A 15,263-nucleotide genomic window follows, 5' to 3' on the forward strand; every position below is an offset into this window, starting at 1 on the left:
TTTTGTTCTCTGCATTGATGCTATCTTCTTCTGGGACATTTTACAACGAACAATTAAGGACATTGGCATCACACCCTACAGTATTCGTTTTTGCCCGCGGAGAAAAACCGTGCTGTGCCATATGATCTAATTGTGCTGCTGGGACTATTTAGTCTCTGGAAAAGCCGCATGATGGACCGCCACTCCGAATCACCACGGTCGTCGAAATCTTAGTTTCGTAAACAATGCGCTTTGCTGCGGGGAGTATATGTTGCCCTGCAAGAGCCGCCTAGCTGGCTGCCCTATCTAGATACATGTGTACCCAGACTTTTGATGTTTTCGAAGGAGGGTTCATGCAGGGATAAGGTGGCATGGTGTTTTGTGGCGTAAGCGTGCTTAGACTTTTCTTTTCGGCACTGTTTCCATACAATAAAGAAAATAAAAGCCGTCACGGCGGAGTGGTAGTGTATCAGTCGCTAACGCCAAAGGCCCTGGTTCGATTCCCTGCCTCGGCTCGGTTTTTTTTATTGTTCAGTGAGTGTGCGGGGGTTTCAGTGGCTCCTTATAGGCGGCGTGCAAAGCGACGGCCGCGCCACAGGTGGCGGCTTTGCTCCCAACTTCCGGGAGTGAAGCGCGCCGTTTGCCGGTCGCTTCTGTGTTGTTGCGACGTGGCTTTATCTTTCTCGGTCGTTTCTTCGTTGAAATAAGGTTTGTCCGAGCATCTTCATTGTGATAGGAGCCCGAAGGGATGTCCAATAACAACTGTTGTGTGGTTGGTTGCTCTAACACATATAAAAATACGCCGGAGACGCGATTCTACTCGTTCCCAGCGCGGCCCTATGAGCGGGAGCGACGACAGCAATGGATCGCCGCTGTTCGACGGCAGAGGTGAGGTACTGATTCCATTTACTTTAAAACGTCAAATTTTTTATTCACGCCTCTTTTTTTAATGATGCTAGGAAGTGTTTGGGATAGTCGTCGTCTCATCATAAATCGTCATGCTGCTGCAACTCAAGTTCACATTGGTAAGCAGTTGTCTTGACTGCGCATCGCAGCTAGGGCATGTGCAGGGTGCTGTTGCTTTGGTGGTGGTATTTTGAAAGAACTCGTTACGGGTATTGCCTGCACCGTGATTATGCGCTCAATTGTTGACGGTATACGTGTGTAATTTGCCCCTGCATGAGTGCATTTTGGTGTCACTGTCGAGATAGTTCCGCTATCGCTCGAAAGTTTCGCATGTTGATATTTTTCGCGCCTCTGTGTTTTCGTGTTGAAACGTTTGCTTTTTAATGGCGATAATTTTAATGCACTCGTTGTGGGTATTGTCTGCTCCGTGATAATGTGCTTTATTTCGATTAGGATATGTGCATGCTGCGTATGTTGCCCCCTGCATGAATGTGTCTCGGCGTCATGGAGATAGTTTCGCTGTCGCTAGAAGCTTGATCTTCATTTTCCGCATGTTGATGTTTTGGGCCTGTGTGTTCGCGCATTGAAACTTCAGATTGCTACCGCGTGCAAGACCTCTGCTCATTTTGCATGTATGTGGTCTGAGCTTCGTTTGTGACGCGATGACCGCATGCTTGCAGTGATTTTGTGTCCATTTTTTTGTAGTTAATTGTGTCTAGAGGCAGGACAGCACATTGAATTATCAGGTCTCTCCCGCCGCGGTAGCCCTGTGGATTCGGCTGTTGATCCCAAGGACATGGGTTGGACCCCGCCGCCGGAGGCGGCATTTCGATGCAGGCGAAATAAAAAAAAATGCCCGTTGGCTGTACGATGTCAGCGCAAGTTAAAGACCCTTAGGTAACATCATAATCGCTTAATTTAGCGCAAAGGACAGGACAAAAGAAAAGACGAACACGCTGTCCTGTGCTGTTAAATTAGATGGATATGATGTCAAAGTACCAGCTAGCCCAACAGCAAACTGTTTTGAACTCCAGGTGCTAAATTAATCTGAAGTCTTCCGCTACGGGGACCCTCATTGCCCATGTAGCCATAAACCAAACAATTTATTCCCTTTTGCTGTAATGGCTGTGTTTATGTGTGCTTCTGTCATAATTTTATTAGAAAAGACGGGAGCCTGTGGGAGCCGACCAAACACAGCAGGATCTGCAGCAACCATTTTGTAAATGGTGAGAAATCCAACGACCCTCGGAGTCCAGCATATCTGCCCACCCTATTTCCAAGTGAATACAGACGCACCAAGACACCTTCTGCTTACAGATATGAAAGGTAAGATGAACTAGCGAAAAAATTGTAATCAAATGGTGTGCTTTGTAGCTGGCATTATTAAATGTGAATGGAACGGAACTTGGAATGAACTGTGACAGAGAGAACCAAACAGGGCAGGCGATACTGGAAATTTTATGATTGTTTTATATACTGTAGGTCCTAGTGGCTAGCAGTTGTGGTGGTATGATTATAACTACGCATTGTGTCATGGCTTTAACTATGCAGCTAGTATGAAACTGATACAACTAGTGCTAGACCAAATACAGCAATAGTATCCAAAGATTCATTAACTGTGGAGCAATTTTTGTTGCTTGTTCTATCTAGGTAATGACTTTTCTCAATTAATATTGATTCACAGTGTAACAATCCTCAAAGAGTTGTGTTAATCCAGGTTGCGGTCACGTGAACAGAGCAAAGAACCCACATCAAGCTGTGTGCAGGAAGTGGCTACTGATGAAGGCTACGATTCCACAAATGGACTCATAAGTGTATGTCTCTTCACATACCCATCCTGAAAAGCTTTCACAATATCAACGTTACTAAGCTGATTTCACAAATTTCTGTGTTGACTTGAACAACAAACAAACCTTTGGAATTTCTGGCAAGCTAGATTTAATGCTTTCTCCCAGTTTCCTTGCCCTTAATATGCTTGTGTCTATGGACATGACGATGTTCTAGTCATTGGTTTCTTTCTTTGTAGTTTGCACATATCATGCTGACATTTTGTGCTTTCAGTTGTGTTGTTATCTAGAAAAGTTGCCCTAGACATTTTTAAAACATTGTGTCAGTGAACATAACACACCAGAAGTCTTCAATATTCATTACAGCACTCTTTCAGGTCATTTGCACATATGTCATTCATATTTTTTCTTTAAAAGATTGCAGTTTATACTGGTGCTAACAAAGCACTACGATTCACTGCATGACTGCATTGTGTATTGTGGGGAGGAAATTTTGAACAAAAAAGAAGTGACTGTGCCTTTCAATGAATGCAGGTAGAAACACAAACAGACCCCTGTACTTGGACCTTGGAGCCAGATATGCCGAGTCTGTTCCTTTGCTGCATGCAAGATTGCAATGCTGAGACACAGGTAGGATGGGAACTAGTATGCATATTTGCTATAATTTCATTGCACCTGAATAGACTTGTACCTAAAGTTACATATATTTTCTTGTTGATACCTTTCTGCAGCGCCCCAATTTTTTGAAGTGTGGACTGGGGGTTGGGCTGTGTAGGTACAGCTTTGAGATAGCAGCTAGCGTGTATGATAGATAAAATACTTCAGTTTGGGAAATAAACTGTGTGTTAGTATTTATCTTAAGCACATTTTCAGTTTTGTCATTGTTCACTGCAATAATCTTTAAGCAATATTTAATGCAGATGTGTACATAAAATAGCTTTGTTACCCTCTAATAAGCACGGCTTCAAATTATTGTGTGCGTAATTTCTTCCAGGCTACCTTTCCTAGCAAGAAGGAAACAAAGGATGCCGCATGGGGCACTTCCTATGGCGTCAGGTACAGCGCGTGTGACCCAATGAACATCGACAGCTTGAAATCTACCTGTAGCTTTCGAGGCTACCCAAGTGTATCTGCCTGCTCCAGTGAAAAGGCCTCAGACATTTTAAAATCCATTGCTGGTGTGTCACTGCCAGTATTTTCAAAATTGCAGAGCATTGTTGTGGAGGCGCTTAATGTCAGTAGGGAAGAGGAATTTGTAAATGCATAAACAAACTCCTCCTCTTTCTCATGAAGCTAAAGCTCAACCTTTCCTATTCGGCTTTAGCGGTCTTTTTTGGTATGCATAGGACAACTTGTTCACGACATTTTTTTCTGATTTTGAATCTTTTACATGCCAAAATGCGCTGTCTTATCTACTGGCCCTCACGATCAACCATTGAGCTCATGATGCCTGAATGTTTCAAGCCTGAGTATGCAAAATGTCGAGTCATTATAGATTGCACTGAGGTTTTCTGCTCAGCACCAAACACTGTACATGAGAAAGTGCTGATGTTTTCTAATTATAAAGGCACATACACTGTCAAATTTCTTGTAGGAATAACACCTAGTGGAATTATCAGCTTCTTATCAAGGCCTTATGGTGGCCGTGCCACTGATTCATTCATAACAACTGATTCTGGCATTTTGCACTTGCTTAGCCCAGGAGATCTTGTGCTTGCTGACAAGGGCTTTCCTCAAATCAGAAGTGCACTTGTGGAACGAGGCGTGCTATTTCAGATGCCTACTTTTGCACGACCAAACCAGCCTTTTACTCGTGAGGAAGTTTTTACCTCATACAAAGTGGCAAGTGCAAGAATACACGTTGAAAGATGTATTCAACGTATGAAACTTTTCAGGATATTGTCAGAAAAGTTGTCTGCTGATTTGCTTCCTCACGTCTCAAAAATAATTGATATGTGCGGTGTGCATACAAACTTAAACAGCCCAATCATTAAAGCTAAAGAGTAATGTGGTAATGTGCAAGCTGTCATGTTCACCATGTACAAAATAGACTGAGATGACGTTACAGTGCAAGTATATTCTTTTCAGGGCTGTTTATTACCATGAATGCTCAAAACCTTTTTTTACTGCAGGAAATCAGTAGTTATTTTTTTAGGATCTTCATGTATCTCTAGCGAAATTGTTGCACCCAGGATGTGTTTAGTAAAAGGAACGCATTGCAGGATACATTTCTTTGTCAAAAGTTTGAAACATCTATTGGAAAACATCGAGAAACTTGGGACTTGTTTGACTGTTGGGAACAGTGATCTGATTGAGACACGAAAAACTTAGGCTGCTATTACTACACAAATCTAGAAACCTGACTGTGTGAGAGCACAATGAGCACTCAACTTCCATTTATACTTAGGTTGCATAACTGATATAGGCATTTAAAAAAATACCATTAAAAGTAGGTAAGCCTTGCAATGCGAGTATGTATGTCTCAGCAAGATCTCTGGAGTGCAGCCATAGCTACATTTTTGGTAACAGCCTCCACGGTGGCTCAGTGGTTATGGCGCTCGGCTACTGGCTCAAAAGACGCGGGTTCGATCCCTGCCACGGTGGTCGAATTTCGATGGAGGTGAAATTCTAGAGGCCCGTGTTCTGTGCGATGTCAGTGCACGTTAAAGAACCTCAGGTGATCGAAATTTCCGGAGCCCTTCACTACAGCGTCTCTCATAGCCGGAGTCGCTTTGGGACGTTAAACCCCCATTAATCACAAACCAAATTTGTAAATAAGCAGATTTTTTGTCAAAATGCAATATGTATATTTTTAAAAATTCAGGTTTTGGTTTACACTGTTGAGAATCCTGTTTTCATTTACTTTCCGAGTGACCATGGCAACTAACAATCATTGCTATCTTTTAATTCCCCGACTGAACTTATAGCGTGACTTTTTTGTAACATTTACAGATTTTAATTTTAAATACAAGAGATACATTGGCATGTTTTGTGCAGGTGGATTGCACAGTCAGGCGGACAATATGTCCAGGGTCGTCCAGTTCGAGCTAGAACACAAATCTGCCACATTTTGGATACTTGTGAACTAATGGGCAGGCAGAGAGAGTGCATGCAGCTGCCATGGTTGCCAAACTTCTCTCAGGTGGTCAAAAACTAGACATCACTCTCGTGTGATGCTATGCAGAGTAGGGATTTAAATTCATCGAGCACTCCTTTGTTTCAGCTTGAAGTGCGATTGCTTTGTTACTCGGAGTTGCTTAAGCACTCACCGCTTCAGGCTGTCATATGCATTCAGAACATCTTGAAGCATTTCTTTGGTGCTCTGCGTTTCACACTGAGTTTATGTGTACAAATACTTTTTCTGCAGTATGTGCACAATGAGAGCTGAAGGGCAACTGAGTTTGTCAAACTGCTTTTACGAAAAGCCCACTTTTTCTGCCCCATACATTCAAGTAATTGAATGAAAACACCTCACCCTTTTTTGTTCTATCTTATGAGCTCATTGGCAGTGATTTGTGGTGCCAGTTATCCAGTTGTAGGAAAGCGCACTTGCATGTTCAGTGCTCTAGACTGTAAATACAGTGGCTGTGGTGTATGTTTGATAATCTATTAGTTGTTTTGTTGATTTATAAAAAAACGTGGCTAACGTATGATTTTTTTTATGAAGTGAAGCAACCAGACAATGCTGATTCCATGCTGAAGGTGAAGTATGCAACTTTTGGTAAAAAGATCTCACTTCTCCGAGGGATCAATGTTTACAATAAATTATTTTTTATTTAGCCTTTCCATTGTGCTCGTACCTTGCTTACTTCCTTAGTGTTGAAAATAGTCTTGACACTATGTCCCTAGATTTCATCAGTGGCACTCAATCCTTTTCTAGTTTACATTTTCCACACTGATTTAGTTCTTGTCCTGTCTTGACAGAAGCCATAAAAAAGCCACCAATGTCTTCAAACCTGCTTGGATGATGTTGAAAACTGTCTTGTTGTCTTTTCTGCAACACTTTTCATTTTGACTGCTTCCGTCATTCTTGCGCTTTATTCCTTTCCATGCACCAGGGTCATGCATCGTGGCCATGTATCACTGTTGTTGGCGTGGCACCCCACCACGTTTTCTCGCCATGGTCCCTCTAATGCACTTGCATTAATATCTGAAGTAAGTCATCACGCTGGCATCCTGGGAACAAAAAGCCTTTTATTCACGGGCACAGAACACATGTATAGCATAAGGTGACGTCACGCACTCCAAACCGTGGCGACGCTTCCGCGGCTGATAGCGCGCTGATAATGCGTGCTCATCGCGACCACGCGCTATTACAATATCCAACACTGAATTGAAATCTTTTTCTGATGGACAGAAGAATACACACCAGTTTACCTGAAAGTGGGCATCACTTGTTTTGTTAGTGCCGGTAAAAAATACTTAAAATAGAAGTTTTCAAGCTGCGGAACAGCCTGAGCAATGAAGGCGTTGTCAATTGGTACCTTGACTGTAATGTGCTGCTGTTTCGAGTACACATAGAGGAAACACGCTTCTAAACCGAGGACATACATTGAAACTTGAACTTGCGTGTAATACATGTGTGTACGCTTAAGCTCCAACTTGCCATCTTGGAAAACCAGGTATGGAACACCAGATATGTTGCTTTCAAAATCTACAATAGGTTTGTCTCTGCACGAGTAGGGACACTTCACTTCAAGAAGCGATGCAGTAGGGCCTTGTACAACAATAGCATCTGGTGTGCAGCACAGCCAAGGCTGCTCCAGCATAATCACAAGCCCACACTTGTGGACTTCTGCTTCTATTTGCTTCGAAAATGACTCTATGGCTTCTTCTTCAAGGGCATTCCCATACGCTGTAGCTGATGACCAAAATGACCGTTCGGACAAGAACTCCTCAGCCAGTACATGGCGCTCCTTTCTTGATTTCAGTATGTTGTGCGGCCGACTGCTGGCTGAAATACGGCATGCCCGCATTTTTTTCCATTGCAGGAAGTCTCTTTCTGACCCTCGTGTTTTTCTTTCAGTTTCTACTATTTGCTCAGCAGTTTGTACAATGTTGGCCATGTAGTAACTCATATCTTCGTCGTTTTCATTGGTTGCCAGGCAGCGGTAGAGACCAGACTTTCGCAAGTTGCCTTGCACCACTGGTGGCCCATACACAGTTGTTTCTTCCACTGGTTCTTTAACGATGTTCACAGATAGCTCATGCTTGATGGCTGTAACGAGTGAGCAGTTATGGTCCCACAGTTCATCAAGTAATGCGGCTACAGCAGTTGCATCTTGAGGCGGCGGTACTGCTGGTGCCATTGGTTCAATGTCTTCAACCGTCTTCCCAAGAAAACCATCCAAGCAAGCTCCCTTTTTATACGTCCCCAGTGACCGTACTGAAGGCTTCCCCCATTCTCTTGGTCCACTTGTACGTGATGCATTTTCTTCTTTGTTTATGTACTGCACTAAAGCAGCAACATGCTTGCATCGTCCACCTGGCCCTGCCTTACAGGAGCAATTGCCATCTTCCAGTGAAAAGTCTGGAACTGATGCCTGCCAAGAAAATAATGAACTGAAGTTTAAAAATGTGTATTACTCTCTTTTTCATCACAAGCTGCCAGTATGCAAGAATCATCAGGTAAAATTGATGAGAAAAATTCTTTGTGCAATCAGCTGAAGGGTGAGATTTTAAACATAATTAAGGCTCTGTTATTTCAGAAAGAAAGTTTCAGCAGTAACTAATTTTGTGGAACACGAGCAACGCAATAAAGCTTGCATGAATGCCGATGGTGTATGCTGCAATTAAATGTTCCTTGCATAACCACAATGGTCCAATAATTTTTTTTTAATGTGTGAATCTAGTATCAAGAGGAAATAAGTTTTTTACACAATTGGACCCGTGTGGCATGTAGGTATTTAATATCCATATGACGTGCTGTAGTGAGTGCAAGAAATGCCGAAAAAAAAAAATTAACGACCATCCTCCGTACGCGTCTCCTCGTTACAGAAAGGTAATTATGTGAGATCTGTGCCGGAAAAGGTAAAAGAGACAAGGAGGGTGTCTACTTGGGCGGTAGACTCGCGAACTGGGCGCTGCAATGGCAATTCTCGTACAGGCGCGGACACCAGTAAACGGAGCGCGCTGTGCTGATCTGCATATCTCGATGCAGCAAGAATGAGCAGTCAGGGTTATGCATGCACGGCAGCGCAGCCGACACTACACCTGCGTATGCGCAGCACCTCCCGTTCTTGCTTTCCAAAGGAATGGTGGGAGTTAGATTGTGACAGCGCGCTAGTCTGCTTCTGCCATTCGTGTATCCCGGTCGCCAGCGCATATCAGTACGTCAGTGAAGCGATGTTTTGAGGACCGGATACATGTACATGAGCATGTGCGCTGGATCCATTTAAAACGCGCGACTCGCGTGTGCTCACCACATACGTGCAGTGCGGGAGATGTGTTTAAAAAAAAATTGAGGCTCTGTTGAAGTGATTACTTTATCGACAAAGCGGCTACTCACCACAAGCTCCACTTCGTAGCTGGGCTTCGTGACGCTCGTCTGCGCCACGCACTTCGCACGTATGCGGACTGGGTTCTCCTAGACGGCTGCGACGTCGTGGACATGCCCGCTCTCGTACAAAGCCCGGCCCTTTCTCTCGCTGTCTCCACAGAAATATTCGTCGGGGACCCGAACAACCGGGAAATCGCAGCTGCGAACTTCAGCCATTCTCGCAGTGGCAACGGCAGGCGCTGAACCGGACTCCCGGAAGATGGTCCGAAAACGGCCGCTAGGCGGCTTTCAGTGGCGCCTCTATACGCGGTGCACGGGGCGTATAGATAGCGCCACCGATTACGTTGGTTAGCGGTTGGGCGGGTAAGGGCGGCTTCGCGGAGAGGCGCGTGGTGTGACGTCATGCCAGAGGGCGCGGCGAGCCTGTGGCGTGCGCCAGCTGCAGCCGTTGCTAGGCAACGGCTTTGTGGCCTCCTCCTCAGGAGTGCCACAGCGTAATCGCAAGTTCGGGGCCAATGAAGCTTTCACTACAAAAATTGTGGCTCCAATCCGCGCTGTGAAGGTGGTTGTACAGCAAAGCTATGCTGTTTGCATTCAATTTTTAGCGCGGCGTTTTTTGCATACGACAACGACACCAAAACGAAACCGTAATCGTTCACACGCGGGGACAAGCAAGGTGCTTCGCATTGTTTGCAAGCGCCGTTATCATACATTATGCGGTTTGCTCTTCACACGAGGGCTTCGAATGACTTTAATCCCTTTCGAAGCAGCTGCAAACGTAATGTTTACCGGAACGAATAGTTGTAATTGTCGGCATCGCGCGTCGGAAATATTCGTCCCTTAATGACTCCTGTCTCACGTATCTCGGTGGACACTCATACCGCGCCGTTTCTTTCCTTAAAACCAATTTTCATTTCAATTTCATTGATTTACGGTGGGGTTCGGGTGTCTACCAAGATATGTGCGACAGGCGTCATTTCCCTTTCCGTAAATTGTCCAACGGGCAAGGCGTCGCGCCGCACGGACGATGGCTTTCCGTGGACTCCTCGGGAACGCTGTAACACGCTGTCGCGTCCCGCTCTTGAAAACGAAGGTGAACCGGATGTTTTTAAAATTTTGATAGATTTTTCTTCCTTTCCTTAAGCTGTTTTTATATTACGTATGATGACTATGATATACGATTTCTATGCTGTTGGGTAATTCTCCACTCCTGGGGTTTTTTGCTGACGACGACGAAGACTTCGTCCCGTTCGCGGAGAGCTGAGGTGTGCGGAAACGTCTCGACTCGTAGAGTTTTCGATGGCGAAGAGAGAGAGCTGTTCCACAAGCACCCGCCACAGTCATGACATCTGCTGCTACGAGGCAGGCGCCGCCCCCCGGGAGCTAAGGTAATTAGGAAGGACGCGACATTAGAGCAAAACAAACCAAGGTGACTGAGCGGGTAGACTCCTTAGATCCTGGAGCTACATCGGCTCGCAGCAATAAAATTTCGCGCAACCTGGATTGCTACAAAATTGATTCAAAGTCATTGCCTATTTAAAAGGCTGCGAAAATTTGACCTAGGCGTTTTATCACCCTCATCCCAAGCGAGGTAACTTCGAAGCGCCGTGAAAGTTCGGCAAAATTCATACTCGCATTTGTCAGACATACAGAATCCCTGTGAAAAAGCAAACCTCATGCCCACTTACTAACTTGCTTATGAAGCTAACAAGCAAAAGTACGCTTGTAAAGCATTTTCAGGAATTGTGCGGCTGTGCTAATATTCAACCATATGGACTCGGTACGAGGATGGATTCGTTTGCAATTCTTTTTAACGGGAAATATTCAGCAACGGGAACTGAACAAAATTTGGTCAGCATTAGGCCTTTAAATACAACAGAAATACCCAGCAAAGTCGAAGATTTCAGCCGCCGCCATATCGAAGTTGGTAAAATCTAAGGTTTGACGAAATCGCGCCTGGTCGGGCATGTTCATATGTAAAAATAAACTGGTAGAGCACAGTACGCAAAATTTGGAGGTCGTGGGTTGGGATGAAACCGGCGGCACGCGGTTTTCGTCTGCTTCCTGCACCACAAATAAAAAAAAATGTCATTCCTCTATGCTTTCTTTGGTTTTGGAAATTGTCGGCTTCCTGAATTAATTAAACAAATGCAATGCAAAACATTATTGTTGTTCTAGAAAAATCAGGTACTAATGCTTTTCTGGGGATGTTTAATGCAAGTGGACGCCGGCACTATTCGTAAACTGGGTTAGATATCTGGCCATTTTTCGCCATTTTTAAATTCCTAGAGATTTAAGCGACTAAGTAAAGAAATCTTAACACCATGAAAGTAGGAATTAGTTCTGACGGCTGTGGAAGCAAGCGATCAATACTTCAGAGCTGTGCTTCCACTCCGTCTAGAAACGCGTAACATTGTGAACAACGTTTCCAAACCTTTCGCTGCGAAACGCCAAGAGCCTTAAAAAAATATTTCTATGCTACCTCACACAGGAACGCTAGCATGTAACTATGTAGAAAAGATTCTGGTTCTACCAAATTTGGTACTTGTGAGACGAACGTGCCATTCTCATAACTACATCGGTGCATGAGTTGCATATGCAGCTCCGTTAGTGCCGTAGCTGACAGGCATGGGCGGTGTCGAAGATACATGTACCCTGGATATATTTTGTCTATCGGTGTTTGGTACCACTAACCAAGAATAAAAGTGTAGGGGTATCCGCATCCAAAATACGTTTTTAGTGCACACTGCTTATTATCGATGGTCCGTGCTCAAAAAAAGAAGCGCGCCCCAGGTTTTGCGGCTGCTGAGAGTCGGACTGGGACTGCTGCTCTAACAAATGGGAGGAATCTGTTCAGCCGGATTCATTTATACACTTTTAAATACAGTACGCTGTGTCAAATACATTGAGAATTCTAGAAACTACGGATAATTCTTTTATTCACCATACCATTTTACCAACTTTATTAGTACTGGCGATTTGAGCGGTGTATCGAAGATTTGTATCGGAGATCAGTTTTTGTTCCATATGTTGCATCGGTATGAGAAAGACTTTTCAAGTATCGTGCCAAGCCCTCTTATCAGAGAAATTTGCCGGCTTTATTAGGAGGTGGAAAAACAGAAATAGAAGACAAAGAACCGAACAATAAGAGTTGTTGAAAAAAAAACTCATTTCGGCGCGATATCGGTGAGAAGGCTGATTAAGGAGGGATTCTCAGCACCTTACAAAAGGTAAAATTTCACAGGAACACGGGCCTGCGTCTCCTTCCTTTTGTCGCATGCGCTACTAAAGCTTCACTGGTTTCGTGAGAATGCCACTGAAAGTGTGTATAACCTAGATGTTTCTTGGTAAGGTGGCTTCGCAGCAATACATTAATGTAATGAAAGGAATGGGCGCGTAAAACTATGAACTGCCGTTTTGTCGACGCCGATACCGGAGGCTAGAACAAGTCACTATTCACACCAAAACTGTGGGCACGGAGTCTCTACGAGGTGGAAGGCAGTGGCAGGCAATTTTGAAATGCTATCTTTTTTCAAGAAAAATGGGTGTTTTACTGGCGGACAAGCGCGAGCATAGTTAGAGAACCAGCGATACAATTTTCACCGAGAACAATAAGTGAATGGAGTAGTCCTCAGTGTCCGTTATACACCGTGTTTTAATCCAGCTGCTCATTGAAGCCCCACGCAAAGAACCTTGACATGCTTTGAATAAATGAATGAAATTCACCTAGAACTGAGAAATCGTTGGTCCATGTAGCCCACACTGAGAAAAAGCAGGGGCTCGGTTTCTGCCTTAAAATGTAAGGGAAAGGAGCAGGTGAACAAAGGGAAACCCTTCCTACAGTCTGTCCGTGCCCAGAAGAGTGTATCGGCCAGAAGATGCCGCTCAGGCGAGAGCAAGACCGTCTTCCCATTCGAGATGCTTTGTTTATCCTCTTGGCGGAGCAGCCACGTCAGCCTCCGTCCACGCGGCCTGCGCTTTGTCTGCGGTTTTTCTCTCCGGGGAGCAGGCAGCGCTGTTCCGGCGGCTGCTCTGAGCAAAGCGTTATTTCGGGCGCCAACGGATGCTCCTCCTAGCCCTGCTGCCGTCCACTCCGCGATGGGGCTCCTTCCGAGCAGAGACGAGCGAAACGATTCCGCTCAGCGTGCATTGATGCCGTATTAAAATTTAATAAAATGCAATGTCCAAAGCACCGCTTATCAGCCACCGCTGTGTTTTAAACGCTCGTCTACCCTGTCCTTCTTAAGTGTTGGTCTTGTCACTTCACGCCGGAATATTTTGTTTGAAGCTTCTTTATTCAATTGTTCTATCACCTTGCGGTACTCCGATAGGTAATTATATCCCGTTATTTACAGAGTTAGCAACCTGTGCCATCACAATCTTCTCTAATTTGTCAAAACCACCTTAGGTACAATACATTAAAATGGCAAGCAAAATATGGTTGGTGCCATTTTCCCGTACAAATCCTGGCCAGAATAGGTTACAGTGCCGTAGGTCCACTATAGTGAGCAGCTGTTGCATTTCAAACACAGAATTCTGCCAGCATCAAAGAAGGACCTGAACGATTTATCGAGTTACATCTTTAACAAATAACATCAGTGATATTAAGTAATGATTTACCATTATTGCAGTCTGACGTGCCATTAGAATGCGGCCCGTGGTTCTGTGCCTGCAGATGTGGTAGATAGTTTTTTGTTCATGTACACCCATATGTGCACTTATGTGTTCATGTTCTTGAATGCGCATGATGGTATTAGTGATTACACTATTGTCCTGGCCTTAATGGATGCATATCTATTAGGTCAGTTTAATCTACATCAGTCCTGCTTTCAATTAATCGTATTTTGCATTATATGACAAGTATGTCTAACCTATGATTCTAAGTTTTTAACAGTTAATAATCGCAGGTCTGTTTTATTGTAAGGTTGTGTTACCCGCTGCCAAAAAAAACGTGGTAAGAGCCTTTGTCACTCATAAAGCAGTATTTTCTTCTTATCCTTGCATCCTTTCTGTAAAAAAATGCGAAATAAATTCTATGTCAATCAATAATTTATCTCAGTTTTCTTCACAAAAAAGGCCGCCACCGTCTGGAAGACGTTGAGTAGCAAGCATTAGCTTTATTGGCCATGCGTAAAATGAGAGTCTTTCCGCATCCAGCGGAGTCAGTGCAGAAAACCCTCAGCGGTTCGGAAAAGTAACATTAATTTTCTACATATCGCAGCGATCGACGCCTTGCGCCATCTATCAGAGAAATTGCGATGAACGTCTACCCGTAGTCGAGCTACACCCCCTCAAGATACGCCCCAAACGGAATTTGCTTCGTTTGGGGTGTCAAGGTGGGCCTAGAATTTGGCTTGCGGTGCGATATTGTAACGCTTCAATTACAAATTGCTTATACAATGTTTACCTATTTTTTAACTGTGAATTTATTTCTATATCACAACCTATAGGTATTTATTTTCCTACCAAATTCGTTACACAACTGTCTCCGGATGGGTGCCCCTTGTTGCCAAAGTATATATAGCAGAACGAATGTATACGTGGTATGCAGACAAGGCAGATGAAATGAGGGGCTCGTTTGACAAACATATGAAGGAAGCCAACAGTCTCCGAAACGAAGGTGCATATGGGAATGTTTCATTTTTTTTTTGTAGTGCCAATGATTGAGACAATAAGACTTCGATTAATCTGTTGAAGGTTAATCGAAGTATTATTCTCTCATTGATTGGCACTACAATAGAAACATTCCCCTATGGCTCTTGGTTTCGGAGACTCTTGGCTGCCTTCACGTTATATATATATATATATATATATATATATATATATATATATATATATATATATATATATATATATATATATATATATATACTGGCTGCAAGCATCGCACCTGCCTGGAGCGGAGCGGACCACTGGACCCCGCCCCAACAGGAGGCCCCTCCCTCCTGCAGGATCGCCGCCCCGGCGCTGGGCTTCTGGCCGGCTGCCCGGGATTTCCTGCCGCCCTGCTGACCTCGGATCCTGGTGGAGGTGCAGACCGCGGCGCCCCACCCCATCCCAGCTTCCCACCTGCTGATCCCGGTCACCGGCCC

The 15,263-nt window shown here is 44.3% G+C and overlaps 2 protein-coding genes across 3 annotated transcripts in view; one reads left to right on the plus strand and one right to left on the minus strand.

Moving 5' to 3' along the window:
- The window catches only part of LOC144096778 (protein 5NUC-like), a 414,953-nt gene that overhangs the window by 350,577 nt on the left and 49,113 nt on the right, over window positions 1-15,263 (minus strand). The gene's annotated exons all lie outside the window — the stretch shown is intronic.
- On the plus strand, window positions 727-15,183 carry LOC144096908 (uncharacterized). The gene is made up of 6 exons (XM_077629726.1): window positions 727-867; window positions 2,047-2,211; window positions 2,603-2,699; window positions 3,207-3,302; window positions 3,667-3,728; window positions 15,123-15,183. Exons 1-6 carry the CDS (start codon window positions 728-730, stop codon window positions 15,181-15,183), a joined length of 621 nt encoding a protein of 206 aa, XP_077485852.1. The 5' UTR covers window position 727.

Source organism: Amblyomma americanum, chromosome 7 (assembly GCF_052857255.1).
Source record: "Amblyomma americanum isolate KBUSLIRL-KWMA chromosome 7, ASM5285725v1, whole genome shotgun sequence".
Lineage (NCBI taxonomy): Eukaryota > Metazoa > Arthropoda > Arachnida > Ixodida > Ixodidae > Amblyomma > Amblyomma americanum.